This window comes from Monodelphis domestica, chromosome 2 (genome assembly GCF_027887165.1).
Source record: "Monodelphis domestica isolate mMonDom1 chromosome 2, mMonDom1.pri, whole genome shotgun sequence".
In the NCBI taxonomy this organism is placed as follows: Eukaryota; Metazoa; Chordata; class Mammalia; order Didelphimorphia; family Didelphidae; genus Monodelphis; species Monodelphis domestica.
Window position 1 is genome coordinate 374,400,471 of NC_077228.1, and position 16,680 is coordinate 374,417,150.

Below are 16,680 nucleotides of genomic sequence, written 5' to 3' on the forward strand. Positions count from 1 at the left end.
AGGAAGGGAGGAAGGAAGGAAGGAAGGAAGGAAGGAAGGAAGGAAGGAAGGAAGGAAGGACAGGAAGGAAGGAAGGAAGGAAGGAAGGAAGGAAGGAAGGAAGGAAGGAAGGAAGTTGCTTAGGGGAAAGTGTTAAAATAGACAGGAACATAGAATCCTAGATTTACAGGTTAGAAGGGACCTTTGATGTCCCTGAAGCCAGCTCAACCCCCTCATTGAATAAGTGAAAGAAACTAAGATTCAGAGGTGTTAAGATCCTGACTTGAACAGAGTCACACAGATAGTAAGTGGTGAGTCTACTTGACTTCCAGTTCATTGATCATGTACTTCGCCATCCTGCCTCTCATGAGAATACAGAGAGGACCAGGAGGAAGCCAAAATTTGCAGGAGATCCCTGAACAGTGAGAGAAGCTGCACCTCTTGGTTTATTCCATCTTTTAGGTCATGAACTGACCTGCTTTGGGTGAGCAGAGCAATCCCTTTCTCCAGGCCCTCTCTGGCACTTGGACGTCTCATGCATTTTATAGGAACAGCATTTTAAGTATTGTTAGAACAACCAAAGCATTGTTCAGTGCGTCAGAAGACTCAAGCTCTGGTCTATTGATCCAGGGACATTAAGATGGGCACTCTTCCAAGACAATCCAACTAAAAGATTGTGTAATATGTCAAAAAATAGAAATAGACCCCACAACTCCCCAAACTCAATGCCTCCTGCCACAAGCAACACAGAGGAACTCCCCTGGACTGCCTGTGTCAGGGAGCAAGGATTCAATTAGAGAATCAGCTGCATTAGATCAGATTTCTATTATATGTAGCATGTTGAAAAATAGGATAGGGATCATGATTTGACTTCATTTATATCTGAATCTGTATAATAAGAATTTGTATTGTTGTTGCTGTTTAGTTGTATCTGAGTCTTTATGACCACCTGTAGAGTTTTCTTGGCAAAGACACTGGAGTAGTTTGCCATTTCCTTCTCCAGCAAATTAAAGGAAATAGAGGTTAAGTGATTTGCCCAGGGTCACACAACTGGTGAATGTCTGAGGCTGGATTTGAACTCAGATCCTCCTGATTCCAGGCTCAGTGCTTTATTCATTGAGCTACCTACCTACCTCTAAAGAAGTTGTATCATGGGATTTAATATATGATAATAACAACAACAACTACCATTTATATGACTTACTATGTGCCAGGCACTATGCTAAGCACTTTACAATTATTACCTCATTTGACCCTCACAACACAACCCTCACCTGAGAGGTAGATGATATTATAATTACCGTTTTATACATTATATTACATATGTAATATAATAATATTATTATATTTATATTGTAGAAATTAAATTATATCTCTAATAATAAAATATTATATTTTATGAGGTTTTTTTAAGGATTATTAGAAATCAAGGAATGAAGAGGATACAAAATAAAAACCACGTGCCCATGGCTGATTAGCCCATTTAAAATCCCCACACTTAGCTTACTACTATACTTGCTACATCATTGCAAAGGAAGAGAGTGGGTGGGAGGCGTTACTGCCAGTTAAATACCAATCATGATCTCGCCAATGTGGAGACTCAGGAGAGATTATAGGGAATTATGGGAAATACCAAGGACTTCTGGGGATTGAAGTCTAGGGTTCAAAATCCCCATTTATACAATATGATATTATATATAAATGTTTACATTTATATAAAGTTAGGCACTGTCCTAAGAGCTTTATAAATTTTATGTTATTTGATCTTTACAATAACTATGAGGCAGGTGCTGTTATGAGGCCCATTTGGGGGAAACAGAAGCAAATAGCTGTTCAGTGACTTACCCAAAATCCCATAGCTATTGAATGTCTGAGGCAGGATTTGAACTCAAGTCTTCCCAATTCCAATCCCAGCATTCTATTCACTGAACAATCTAGTGACTTCTCCTTAGAGGCCATCTACTCTTACCTCTTCTTTCTCCCCCTCCCATTTAACATATACTGAATCTGAAGCCTAGAATACCACATTCAGGTAGTAAATAAAAGAAGTAGGAATCGAACACAGTTCCTTGGACTCGAAGACCCCACACTCTTTCCAGTGTTCCACACTAACTCTTTGGGTCATCTTTCTTTAGCTGTGCCTGTGTGGCCTGAAGGATCAAGACCGAAAAGTGGCTCACGGGGAGCTGACATCTGTACAGTTACTGATGGAGGATGTGCTCCTGTGCAGCTACGATAGGATGACGGAGGATCCCCAAGGACTGCACACCTCACTGGAGAAACACACGCAGGTACCCACTCCAGGGTCCCCTGGGCTAATTCACATTGCTTCCTGAGCCCCAGCTGCTCCTGCCTCTCTCCCCACGAGTCCTATTTGTGTGTCTGATTTATCTCGTTCTTAAAAGGTCCCAGAGTCTGGGACAGATCAGCTTTCATTCCCTGAAAAACGAGCAGGGATTATGTCAGGCCAGGCGGATCATGTTTATAGATTTAGAGCTGAGAGCCTGCATGAGGAGCTCACTCAGACACAGAGGTTCCATGACTTTCCCAGGGACACCAAGTTTTTAAGTGTCTGACGTGGGATTTGAACCTAGAGGTTGTACTGTCTCCAAGTCCTGTGCCCCATCTATTATACTGCTCATTAAAAAAAAAATGAAAAAAACAAAACTAAAGGAAATGTTTAATGAAATTTTGAAAAGGAAATTTTAAAAAATTTACATGTTTGGGAAATCGTTTTAAAAACTAAGCAAAACAATTGATTTTTTTTTCTTTACATCACATGTATTGAATTTGATATTACAGATGGGCAAGGACCTTGTGGAGAGGTCCTGGATGGAAGTCTTAAAAGTTAACTTCTTCTCTTTTTTCTTTTTTTCTTTTAAATTCTCACTCACCCTTTATCCTAGAATCAATACTTTGTTTTGGTTCCAAAGCAGAAGAGTGATAAGGCTAAAGCAATGGGGGTTGAGTGACTTACCCAAGGTCACATAGCTAGGAAGAGTCTTTTTTTTTAATCCTTACCTTCTTCTTTAAAATCAATACTATGTATTGGTTCCAAAGTAGAAGAGTGATAAGAACAAGGCAATAGGTGTTAAGTGACTTACCCAAGGTCACACATAGCTAGGGAAAAAAAACAAGTCTTTTTTTAAACCTTTACCTTCTCCCTTAGAATCAATACAAGATTTGATGTTTGGTTATATATGAGAGTGTTCTTACAATAATGACCAACATGGAAGTGTATTTTGCATGACAATAAAATAATTTTTAAAAATCAGTACAAGTATCAGTTCTAAGATAGACGAGAAGTAAGGACGAGGAAATTGGGGTTAAGTAACTTGCTCAGGATTACAGAACTATGAAGCATCTGGGGCTACACTTGAACCCAGGACCTCCCATCTCCAGACCTGATACTCTATCCCCTGAGCCACCTAGCAGCACCTACCTACCTTCTTTTCTATATTCTGCTCCTAGTTCACTGAGTTTACCTTGCTGACTCACTTATTTATCTCTAGAGCCCATCAACCTATAAATAAATCCAAACTACTAGCAAAGTTATAACAAGGGTCTGTAATCAGAGCAAGAAGATTATAGTCTGGTAAACCACACAGAACCACAGTCCTGGGCCTTTCAGTGAACGACACAAAGTGAGGAACTTAGAGAGAAAGAGAAGGCATTGATCTGCTTAATTGAATTTGCTGGAGCTTGTATGATTAAGATGTGCTTGAGGTTTGGCTGTCTTCAGCCGAGTTCTGGCTTGGGTGGCTGACAAATTCTCCAGGTTTGAGTGTTTGATCTGGGACAAGAGTCAGTCTGAGGGTTTCCTGCAAACAAGGCTATTAAGCCATGACTAGTCATTCTGATGCCTGGGACAAGAAGAAGCCTGGGACCTCAAGAGGAAAGATTCTGGAGGACAGGTTGATAGAGGAGCCAGATTTTCAGGAAAAGACCACAGGGTCTCACCCATAAGACCCTGCAGGGAGAGTTTCCCCACCCTACTCCCCAGATGTCCCTTCCCAGCTCCTGCTTTAACTAATTAACTAAAACTCCTGTTTTAACTAATTCTTCTTGCTAAATCTGCTAAAAAACTAAGCCCAGGTTTTTTTTTTTCTGCTAAAGAAGTACTCTCCATGTTTGGGTGCCCTCAGACAAAGTACCAATCACTCCACTCTCTATTTTTGTCTTTCTGTCCCAAATATCTCCTCTTCTGCTCACCCCTTCAGGTAACTTATTTCTTCCTCTTTTAGTCTAGGCAATTTATATTTTTGTAAGTATTCATCCATATCACCTAGATTGCCATATTTGTTGCCATATATTTGGGCATAGTAGTTTTTAATGATTGCCTTAATTTCCTCTTCATTAGAGCTGAGGTCTCCCTTTTCATCTTGGATACTGTCAATTTGGTTTTTTCCTTTCCTTTTTTTAATTAGACTGACTAGTAGTTTGTCGATTTTATTTGTTTTTTTGAAGTACTAGCTTCTAGTTTTATTTATTAAATCAATAGTTCTTTGACTTTCAATTTTATCAATTTCTCCTAGGATCTCTAATTTAGTCTTCATCTGAGGATTTTTTAATTTGTTCCCTTTCTAGCTTTTCAATTTGCATGCCCAATTCATTGACTTCTGCCCTTCTTATTTTGGTCAATATATGAAGGATATAAATTTCCCCCTGAGTACTGCTTTGGCTGTATCCCCTAAGATTTTGAAAGGATGTCTCACCATTGTCATCTTCTTCAATGAAGTTATTAATTGTTTCTATGATTTGTTCTTTAACTAACCGGTTTTGGAGAATCATATTGTTTAATTTCCAATTAATTTTTGATTTACCTCTCTATGTACCCTTACTAATTATTATTTCATTGCATTGTGGTCTGAGAAGGTTGCAATTTATTATTTCTGCTCTTTTGCACTTGTTTGCAATGTTTTTATGCCCTAATACATGGTCAATTTTTATGAATGTACCATGTGCTACTGAAAAGAAGGTATATTTCTTTTTGTCCCTATTTATTTTTCCCTACATGTCTACTAACTAATTTTTCTAAGATTTCCTTCACTTCTCTTACCTCTTTCTTATTCTTATTTATTTTTTTGGTTTGATTTATCTAGTTCAGATAGAGGAAGGTTCAGCTCTCCCACTAGTATAGTCTTTATCTATTTCATCCTTGAGCTCCTCTAGTTTCTCCTTTAGAAATTTGGATGCTATGTCATTTGGTGCATACATATTGAGTACAGATATTTCCTCATTGTCTATACTGCCTTTTATCAGGATGTAATTACCTTCCCTATCTTTTTTAACTAGATTTATTTTTACTTTGGCTTTGTCAGATATCATGATTGTGACTCCTGCCTTCTTTTTATCAGGTGATGCCCAATAGATTTTGGCTCCAACCTCTTACTTTCACCCTATGCATATCTACCTTCCTCATGTGTGTTTTCTTGCAGACAGCATATGGTAGGGTTTTGGATTCTAATCCACCTCTACTATTCACTTGTGTTTTATGGGTGAGTTCATTCCATTCACATTCAGTTATGATTAACTAGCTGTGTATTTCCCCAGCATTTTGATTTCTATTTCTGGTCCTACCTTTTCTTCTTTCACTATTTCCTTCTACACCAATGTTTGTTTTTAATCAGTCCCCCTAGTTCTCACCCTTATTTTACTTCCCTTTCTACTCCCTCCCTTCTTATTCCCCCCCCTATTTTCCCTGTAGTCTTCCGAAAATTACCCCCCACCCTCCTCCCTCCCTTGTACTGCTTCCCTCCCCACCAGTCCATTTGTTACCCTTCTACTCTCCTATAGGGCACAAATCTATTCTCTGCCCCAATGGATTGGACTGTTCTTCCCTCTTTGGGTAAATTTCAAAGCACATAAGAGTTGAATATTTCCTATCTCCAACCTCTTTACCCTTCCAGTATATTGATGTTCTCCCCCCCTCCCTCCATGAGCTTCTTTGTGACATATAAATTTACCCCCATTTGTTTCTTTTCCCTTTTCTTTAGTATTAACCTCTTTTTTTAGCTCTGATTGTATGTATATGTATATATATACACACACGTTATATGTATTTATGTATGCATATATTCTATATACCTATTTATGTCTTGTCCTTTTATCCTATACAGTTTGTCACTGTTCCCTCTAAGTGTAAATTCTTCTAGATGGCAGGTGATAGCAACAGTTTTTAAGAGTTACCAATGACCTCTTTTCTGATAGGGATTACATATCATTTTAACTTGTTGAGTCTCTTAAAAAATATTTTTGGTGTTGTTTTGTTTTGTTTTTCTTTTATCCCTCTTTTTTAATTACCTTTTGATGATTCTCTTGAGTTCTGTGCTTAGACATCAAATTTTCTGTTCAGGTCTGGTCTTTTCTTTACAAATTCTTGGAATTCTTCTATATTGTTGAATGACTATACTTTCCCCTGCAAGAAATATAGTTAGTTTTGCTGGGTAGTTGATTCTTGATTTTAGACCTAGTTCCCTTGCTTTCCGGAATATCATATTCCATGCCTTTAGGTCCTTCGGGTGTGGATGCAGTCAGATCCTGTATTTGCCCCTTCAGGAATTGTTACAGAATAATGCTATTATTACGTTATCTCTGAGATCCTCTTTTACCTAAATATCTTGCCTTTTTGTGGTTCCAGGTGTCCCTATTTAAGTGAAGTCATAGGATAGTAAAAGCTGCAGATAATTCAAAGGGGACTTGTCATGGCCCAGAGACTGTGCCTGATGAAACCATCAACCAACAGCCCTGGAATACAGGAATTCTTCCTCTCTTCCCTTCCCTACCATTTTACAGTTAGCAATCCAATTTAGCCTAAAGAATCCAAAGGTGATGCTAAGGACCTCCTGAGCATCTCCATAGTTCTACAGGCAACAAATAAATATTGAATATGACCAGTATGGAGAGCATTGGGCTAGACAGAATAGAAGTGACCTGTGTTCATTTCCTGACTAGCCCAATAATATCCAGGAAGCTTTTCTGGTTAAAAAAAGTGTAAGCTCTTTGAGGACAGAACTGTGCCATTAAAAATATTTTTCTACTTTTGTGAACTGATGCAGAGGGGAAAAAAGCAGGACCCAGAGAACATTATCCACAGTAACTGAAATAGTGTGGAAAGATCAAATGTGATAAACTTTGCTATTAACAACAATACAATGATCCAGGACAATTCTGAGGGATTTATGAAAAGGAATGCTATCCACTCTGTCAACCTGAAAAAACACAGAACTACTGAAGCAGTGAGCAAAACCAAATATTTAGTTAGGAAAGAGAAAGGTCCATAATAATCTGCTGCCTCACAGTGCCAGGAGCCAAAATATAGAGTGGGGAGAGGATCTCTGGGAGGATCACTGTTCGAGAAGATTCTCCAAAGAATAATAGAACTTGGGGACTTGAATACTTTATATGTAGTACAGCAAAACATGCACAGACTTGGTTACAACAGGCTTGGGAAAGAGGTTGTTGCTAGACTAGAAGCTGGGATATCTGAGAGTGGTCTACTACAATGAACAAAAGGATGGCTCCAGCCTGGTGCCAGTCTTCCTGAGAATGGCTCTCTGACACAATGAGGGACAAAAAGGGTATTAAACATTTGGTTAGGCCTTCTAGTCCCACCTAAACTGGGACAACCATGAAATACTTCAAGATCTATTGTTCAGTCTGAAATGGTAAACTTCCATCAGGGTGAGTTCTCTGAGGACAGGGGGCAAACCTAGGGCTCCCAAAAAACCCAGTTGACAACTTCTAGAGAAAGAATTATTGGAGTATAAAAGCAGATGAAAACATATGATTTATCACTTGTTTATTTGGGTATAAGATTCAGTGTTTTGGTTTATAAGATTATTTTCTTACAAAAATGGATAATATGGAAATATGTTTTGTGTGATAGTACATGTATAACCCAATGGAATTGGAGGGAAGAAGGGAGTGAGACATAATGAATCAATATAACTTTTGGAAAACTTATGTGAAAATTTGTTATTAAAATAAAATAAAGTTTGTCTAAAAAAATTTTCTTTCATATACCCCAAGTCCTTAAGTGTAGCAAGTGCTTTATAAACATTTGTTATCAAGTATCCTATTCCTAGTAGACTGTAAGCTCTTTGAGGGCAGGGACTAATCAATAATTATCCACTGACAAACCTGATAGAACTAGTGTCAGTGTATATGCCAAGGCAAAGCCTCCATCTCAACAGCAAAGATTCCTTGCCAAGAAATATTTCCCGAGTTATTTACCACCCTCCTTTTTGTTCTTTGTCTATTGGGATGTATTTATTGTTGATTGTTGAATTTATAATTAAAAATAAAAGAAATATTGTCTAAAAAATAACACAAGAATGAGACGTTTTTCACAGAGCTTCTGTCTTCCAAGTGGAGTTTAAATACTAAGCTATAGAGGGTCTTATAGGTAACTCAGTCCAGTGTCCTCTGACTTTTAATTCCCTTGACTCTGCCCTGTCCCCTCTCTCTTCCTTTATCCTGCTTCCTGCTTCAGAAAAAGATCATGGAAAGTGATCTGTTTTTCCCTGAGAGAAAGGTGACTTCCCTTCATTTCCCAGTAATTTTACATTTTTGAACTGTAATTTACTTTAATAGCTTTGCATTCAAATTGACTATGAGGGGTACAATAAGCACCCTTCAAGATTTGGTTCCCTGGGGCAAAGGACCAGTCACCTCACTCAAGTTCTGCTCTCTCTCTCTCTCTCTCTCTCTCTCTCTCTCTCTCTCTCTCTCTCTCCTCTCCTCTCTCTCTCTCCTCTCTCTCTCTCTCTCTCTTTCTCTCTCTCTCTCTCTCTCTCTCTCTCTCTCTCTCTTTCTCTCTCTCTCTCTTTCTCTCTCTCTCTCTCTCTCTCTCTCTCTCTCTCTCTCTCTCTCTTCTCTCTCTCTCTCTTCTCTCTCTCTCTCTCTCTCTCTCTCTCTCTCTCTCCTCTCTCTCTCTCCTCTCTCTCTCTCTCTCTCTCATTCTTCATGGTCCCATTTTGGGTTTTCTTGGCAAAGATACTAGAGTTATTTGCCATTTCCTTCTCTAGTTCATTTTATGGATAAGGAACTGAGGCGCACAGGTGACTTGCCCAGGGTCATACAGCTAGGAAGTGTCTGGCAACATTATTTGAACTCAGGAATATGAGTCTTTTGAGCTTCAAGCCTGACTCTTATCTACTGTATCACCTAGTTATTTAACTAAATAGATCCAATCCTAATACAATAAACTTAGTTTGAACTTATCGTCCCTATAAGTATCCACATAAAGCATATATAGCAAGGGGCAAGTTGGAGGGCTCAGTGGATTGAGAGCCCAGAGATGGGAGGTCTTGGGTTCAAATCTGGCCTTAGATACTTCCTATCTATATGACCCTGGACAAGTCACTTAACCTGTGTTGCCTAGCCTTTACTGCTCTTATGCCTTGAAACCAATACAACAGTATTGATTCTAAGATGGAAGACAAAGATTTTTTTAAAGAATATAGAGCAAAAGGAATAGTCCCCCCCCAATATAAATATAAACCACATCCCATAGTACTGAACATAAAATCTAATTTAGGTACCAATAATGTCATGGATACTGTTGTGCATGTGAAAGACAACTCAAAAGTTTTTCTGATTTTCCTCTTCCCCAACAAGCTAGAAGTAATCTTTCATTTCTCTGACTATACATAGCAATGTTTATCCTTTTCTTTTTTAAACCTTTACCTTTCATCTTAGAATCATTGCTGTGTATTGGTTCTAAGGCAGAAGAGTGGTAAGGACTAGGCAATGGGAGTGAAGTGACTTGCCTAGTGCCACACAACTAGGAAGTATCTGAGGCTAGATTTGAATCCAGAACCATTTCTAGGACTGGTGCTCAAATCCACTGAGCCACCCAGCTGCTCCCATTTCTATTTTTTAATGGACTTTTTATCTCTCATTATAACTATCTGTGCACTCATATGGGAGTAGACTGGTGGCAGCTTGGTGTCAGGTGTTTTAAAAAAATAATATAAGAGAGGAGAAGGGAATGTACCCCCAAGAGGGAGTCTTGGACCCTGAGGTATAGAGAGAAAGGGAGAAAGAGAGGAGAAACCCCCCCTTCATCAAAAGCAGGGTTTAAGGGAGACAGCAGCTGTAACGGGTTGGCTCAGAGAGAGGAGAGGGGTTTGAAGATTTTCCCCCTTCTGCCTTCCCTCCTTAGCTAAAGTTGCTCTCCCCAATACACTCTTGTCCCTCTTGTCCCGCCTTCACTACTCGAGACCCAAAGGTCTCCCCTTGATCATTCACTCACACTCAGCTTGGGGAACAGATAACTTTTAATGTTAACTCAATCAGGTAATACAAAAGGAATAACGGGCAGGGAAGAAATAGGGAAAGGAAAGTGGGAAAAGGGGTCCCTGTCTCTAAACCCTTTTCCTCCCTCCTCCAGTCTGGGGTGGAACTTGGGCCTTGGCAGCCTGAGCCCCCTGAGAGAAAGTCAGGTTGACTCACCCCTGGACCACAGGAGCTGAGGTAAAGTCTGCTTAGGTTTCTCTTCAGAAAGTCCCTTCAATTGGGAAGTGTTGGGGAGAAAGATTTCTAGTCACCAGCAGGAAAAATGGGTAATCCTCAGGAGAAAGTCTTTTTCCATCTTCTCTCTTCGATGTCTCCAGATGGAGAGACCCTCACTCACTGCTCTCCCAGCCAGAGTCTTCTCTCCTCAGAAAATTCACTCCTGGGGCCCCTTCCCCATCGAGGTGATCAATTTCACATACTCTTCAGTCTGGCACTTTTTCTCTAGTGCCAGCCTCTATCACACAGGGTGACAACTCTAGGCTTGAAGCTTTAAGAAATGGATTTAAAACTTGCTTCTAACACTGTCTCTTTAAAAATGGGCTAAACCCTTCCACTTCAGAGCCTAATTTCATCCATAAGGTAGGAATACTAACAGCTCTACAGCTTACCTCCTGGGGTTGTTATACTAATGTAAGTGTATGTTTTGAAAACTTTTAATGCTCTCTAAGTCCCCACTATTACTGTTATCACAGAGTAATCATTTATTTGTAGATTGATTATATGGAAATAATATATCATAGTATATTATTATGGAATAGATATCTAGGTGGCATAGTGGTCAGAGCACTGGGCCTGGACTCAGGGAAGATCTGAGTTCAAATCCAATCTCAGGGAGGACTTTACTAGCTATATGACCATGGACAAGTCACTTAATCTTGTCTGTCTCAATTTTCTCATATGTAAAATGGAGATAATAGTAGTACCCACCACTAAGGGTTGTTATGAAGATCAAATAACATATTTGTGAAGAGCTTAGCACAGTGCCTGGCACATAGGAAGCACTTAATAAATGCTTATTGATGGATTCCCTTCTTTCCCTTCCCTTATAATAATTTCAGTCCAAAGTGATCAAAATGGCTGAATTAAGTGGAAATCCATCATGGGGCAGCCTGAAGACCTCTAGAACACTGGAGAAGCAACGAGATCCACTGCCCGCCTATGCCTTCCTCAGATCTTTTCTTATTATCTGGAAGCAGCTTGAGGTGCTAAAGGAGGGATGGGGCCGGCTCAGACTAGGGGTGGCAAACATCAACACAATTGCTCTATATCAACAGTTTTTGGAGCTTTACGGGTGAGTTTTTCTGCTAGAACAATATTTTGGGTGAAAGTCAATGGGTTGGGAAAGATTCACAAATACTCCTCTCTTTGTGGCTACCAGAACTCCCTCTGTCTTTTGTTCACTAGGCTAAAATTGGCCTATTGTGCTATCCAGTAATCACAGCCTCCCCTCTGAGTTCAGTGGAAGTCATCTTGACTTCTCTCTACAATCAGACCTTTATCATGAAAATGCCAAGTTGTATAAACAGTATATCCCCAGGGGCATCTCGAACTCAGCATTTCCAAAAACTAAATCCATCATCTTTTTTCCCCCTAAACCCAACCCTCCTCCAGGCTTCCCTCTTTCTGAAGAGGGAACCATCATTTCTAGTTAACCAGTTTCACAACTCTAGAATCACACTTACATCTTCCCCTCCCCAACCCTCCCCCCACCAATCTCAGCCTGCCATTTAATTAGTTGTCAAACCTTGTTTGCATTTCCATGACATCTCCCACATCCATCTCTCTCTGCCCACATAGTCATTTTTCCTGTTGATTCATCACTTCTTGCCTAAGCCACAGTCTTCTGATTGACCTCCATGCTTCTCCTTTATCTCCCCTTCAATTTAACCTTCATGAGCAGTCAATTTAATATTCCTAAATACATGTCTGACTACATCAATATTCTGCCCAAAAATCTTCACTGGCTCCCTATTGCCCCTACAATTAAATACAGACTCCTCATCCTGGCATTGAAAGCCATCTACAATCTGTCTCTCACCTTTTCAGACATAGGTTATTCTTCAAAGACAGTTCATTCCATCCAAAATAGCCTATTAGGACAAGTTTGGGGTTTCTAGATTCCATGTTGACACATGCTACCCAGCTCCTCATGGAAAGGTAAAGGACTCAGAAAGTAAAATGAGACCATTTTTTTTTGGACGTGACCAATGTGGAAATTTGCTTTGATATGTGTTCCTGATGAGCATTGTTTTTCTTGTATCCTCATTTGGGAAGGGGATTTATGTGATATAGTAAGAAGGTGGATCTTGATTAACTAAAACCAATAAAATATTTTTAAAAATTTTAATAGCCTATTAGATATTCTCCTACCTCAACATTCCATCTCCTCTCTCCCAGTCTTTGGACAGATCATTCCCCATGTCTGGATCCAATACACTTGCTTCTGTCCTCTCTCAGAATTCCTTGTTTCCTTCAAAGCAGGTGCCATGTTCCAGTGGAAATCTTGACTCCTCTCTTCTCCTTCCCTCAAGTCCTTAATTCTCCCTCTCTCTTCCACTTATCTTCTCTCCCTTCAACCATCTTCTTAACATCCATATATTAGCAGGATAAGAAGGAAGATTATGAATTTTATGCATTTAAGTCACTTAAGGATGGAATTTGTTCAAGATAATAAGTCTTGAGCTCTATAGGAAGAGCTGAAAAGAGAGCCACCCTGTGAGAATGTACAGTCAGTACAATGATAATGCCAGTGAGAATGTTATCTCTATGGCAATCATTTTAAGTACCCCTTTTTGGCCCTGTTTCTCCCCTTCTCTGGAAATGACATTTCTGAGTCCAGGAGGGATAGACAGAATATTCTACTGTGATTCCACTTTGTGAAGTTATAATTTCTTCTCTCCTGTTGTAAAATAGGAAGGGAAAACATGAAATAAACCAAGTCTGAATTCTTATGTTTTTCACATTATGATGAATGAAAGACTGAAATTTCCTCTCAGGGAACTTGTCATAAAATACAAGTGAAGGAAGAGTGGGGCTTTAGTGGAGAATGAAACAGCAGAGTGAATCTGTTATTTCAAATTTTTAAGAGGAAGGGAAATCTCGAGAGAAGGAAAAGAAACTATGTTAGATCAGTGACCTCACTGTTGGTAGATCCTCCCTCCAAGGATGAAATTCAATTCAACAAGAATTTATAAAGTGCTTACTGTATGTGAAATATGATTAAAGCCTAGGAGCAAGGGCAGGGACAAACTAAAAAATGAAAACAGTTCCTTCCCTCAAGGAGTTTACATTTTACTAGATACAGGTTACAACCTTGCCAACCTCTAGACATGTAAAAGAAAATATAGGAAATTTAATGAGAAAGATAAAATTTTTGCTTATTCCTATTTCTATTTTTTTTTCCTAGAGCTGATATTCTTTATCCTACTATGAAAACCATAGCCAGGCACATGGGTAAAGAAGATGAATTTGAAGGACTAGTAATAAGTTGTCGGTCTATACTTCCTCCCAAAGGAGCTTCAGAAGTTGAAATCAAAACCCGCCAGGTTATCTTTTTTATTTTTATTTTTTTAAATTCCTGTTGTCTTTAGTCTTTCACCGTGTGAATAAATGTGCTAACTTTTCACATTAAATGTTTTGTGTAAACCAAATTTTCCTAAACTGAATCATTTTTAGTGTCCTAGGAGACCTGTCTATTTAAAATCAATCTGTAGCTTTTCATTTGAAAAAGCAAATGACAGTTCCTGAATTTTTCCATTTTTGGAAGTCTGAAGTTTCAAACTCAATTTGTTTAAAGTGCGTTACATCAATTTCTACCCCAAAACCTAGAAAAAAGAAATGCTCCTCACAAACAATGGAAGATTCTGTTAACCAAGTACAAACACCACCAACACCTTTCTTCCCACAAAATAAAACCAATAATCAAGAGAGTGAAAAAAATGGAGGTTTTCCTTTAGAATTGTTCTGCCATACTTCTGATAGAGTCTCATTGCCCCATGCTTTCTATGTCCATTTTGAGTATATCATATCTGTACCAGACAGAACTTGCTTCCTAAGTAATTTCCTGTTTCAACCCTGGGCCAAAGGAACAGGCATTGCTGTCCCTATTTAACAGGTAAGCAAAACCAAGCATCTGGTAGCTCATTGGCTTTAGGCAGGGTTGCCTAGCAATCAGATGAAATGATAACTTGCACCTTGAGGCCTGACATTTTTTTGTCTCCTAAGCGACACTCCCTTTCTAGGGCATCTGTAGCACTATAAAGAGAACAGTTTGAACCATTGAAAATAAAAGATTGACCCTAGTGCAAACATAACAATATGGAAATTGGTTTTGATCAAGGACACATGGAAAACCCAGTGGAATTGAATGTTGGCTATGGGAGGGGTTGGGAGGAGTGGAGGGAAAGAACATGAATCTTGTAACCAAGGGAAAATATTCTAAGTTGATTAAATAAAATTTAATAAAAAGAAAATAAAAGATTGTAGAACACTCACCGCCTTTTATTGGTGGTGTATTCTGGAAAGGGACTGATAGGTGTTGATGAATAGGACAGTCCTCTCTAACATGGAGGTGGGGAGGTGAATTCCTTGCTGGGGGAAAAAAGGTCAAGGTTCACATCAAGAGCCAAAATGAGTGTAAAATATTGACTTAGGAAAAAGGAAGTCAGAAATCGTTTTTTTTTTTTAAGGTGCCAAAGGAAATAATTCAAGTTATAAATACTCAATTTAACTGAATTCACCTCTTTTTTTTTTGAGGGGGAATAAATAGGATGCCAACCAAAACTTGCTTTACATACTTGATTTAGACATCAGTATTTATCACCTAAGCAGCTCTTATGTTGAATTAGTGTCCCTGATAGGAAGCTTTTCCCCCCTCTCTTTACCAAGAAAACGCAGCAAGAGTGGGGAGAAAGTATGTTAAGAGCCCAAAATATATGCCCAAAATGTAGATTGACTTTTCACATTCTGTTTATTCTAGCTTCAAAAACTTCTGGAAAATCTTGAAATTCATATGATCCATGAGGTATTAAGAAAAGTTAACAAAGAAATAGCCTTAGTTATGTCAGAAAAGGCTAAAGAAGATTCTGGTCTCCCTACAGGTAAGGTACATTCAGATTCACAGGATTGGTTCATGCACATCTTCCCTTGTTTCTTTAAATTCCTTATATTTGTAATTTTTCTAAAAAGTAATATTCCAGTCCATTTATATCTCATAGTTTGTTCAGCCATTCTTCAATTATTGAGTATCCCTTTGTTTTCTGTTTGTTTTGTTTTTACCACATAAAATACTTCTGTGAACATTTGGGTACATAGGAGGCCTTTCATTATGTCTTTGATTACCTTGCGCTGGATCAAAGGATTAATAAAGAATTCCAAATTATTTTCAAAAGGAATGAACCAATCCACAGATATACCCACAAAATAGTAGAGTATCTGTCTTCCTCCAACATGGACTATTTCCATCACTGATCCTTGCATGATAGAGGTACAGTAGGCATAATGGAGGGAAAGCTGGGTTTAAAGCCAGGTAGAGCAGGCACAGAGTCCTGTCTGTGACTGTGCCTGTGACAACTTCTCAGAACTCCAGGCAACTCTCTAAGACTCTAGTTGCAGAGAAATCACCCTCCTTCACTGGGGAAGGAAGTTTCCTCATCGACAAGTTCTGAATCACTTCCTTATTTGTTAGTTTAAGGGGTGTGAGCTTTTGATTTATTATTTTAATTTGTGTTCCTTTTCTTAGGATCATAGTTTTCTAGCCAGAAGGGATCATAAAAGTTATCTGATCTCATCTCCTCATTTTATATATGAGCAAGCTTAAATGACCAGAGGGCTTAAATGACCGCAAGGCCACACAACCAGGAAGCAACAGAACCAAGATTAGAATCCAGATCTTATGGCTTCAAGGCCAGAACCTTTTCCACTGCACTATTTTAATGATTTGGAACAATCTGGTTTTTTTTTTTAGTTTTTGAGAGTTTGTAATTCTTCTTTTTCTTTTGAAAACTGTTCATATACTGTGAATAATCATGTCTGTTGGATAATAGTGCTTCATCTTATTCAAGATATATAAAGTGGGGAAAATAATATCAAACACTCAACTCACAGGTATTGTGAGAAACAAAAAAGTTAATATATGTAAAATGTATGTATTGTATGTAAAGTACATTGTAAGCTTTAAACTATACAAATAGGTGTATATTTTATGTATATATGGTGTGTTTCTATTTATATATACATACCTAATATACATATATGTGTGTGTATGTGTGGGTGTGGGTGTGATTCTTCTTTTCCTTTGATCAGTAGACCTGAGAGATGACATTCTTCGGAGGCAGCCAGTTAGAATAGAATGAGCACTAGATAGGGAGACAAAAGTCCTAAACTTGAAGACTGTGTCAT

At 38.7% G+C, this 16,680-nt stretch overlaps 1 protein-coding gene across 1 annotated transcript in view; it reads left to right on the forward strand.

The window, feature by feature from the left end:
* CCDC162P (uncharacterized) overlaps positions 1-16,680 on the forward strand; it is a 239,392-nt gene that overhangs the window by 185,114 nt on the left and 37,598 nt on the right. The window contains exons 32-35 of the mRNA XM_056818639.1: positions 2,115-2,270; positions 11,340-11,572; positions 13,688-13,826; positions 15,260-15,380. Of these exons, the coding sequence (XP_056674617.1) occupies positions 2,115-2,270; positions 11,340-11,572; positions 13,688-13,826; positions 15,260-15,380 (649 nt within the window). The remainder of the gene's footprint in view (positions 1-2,114; positions 2,271-11,339; positions 11,573-13,687; positions 13,827-15,259; positions 15,381-16,680) is intronic.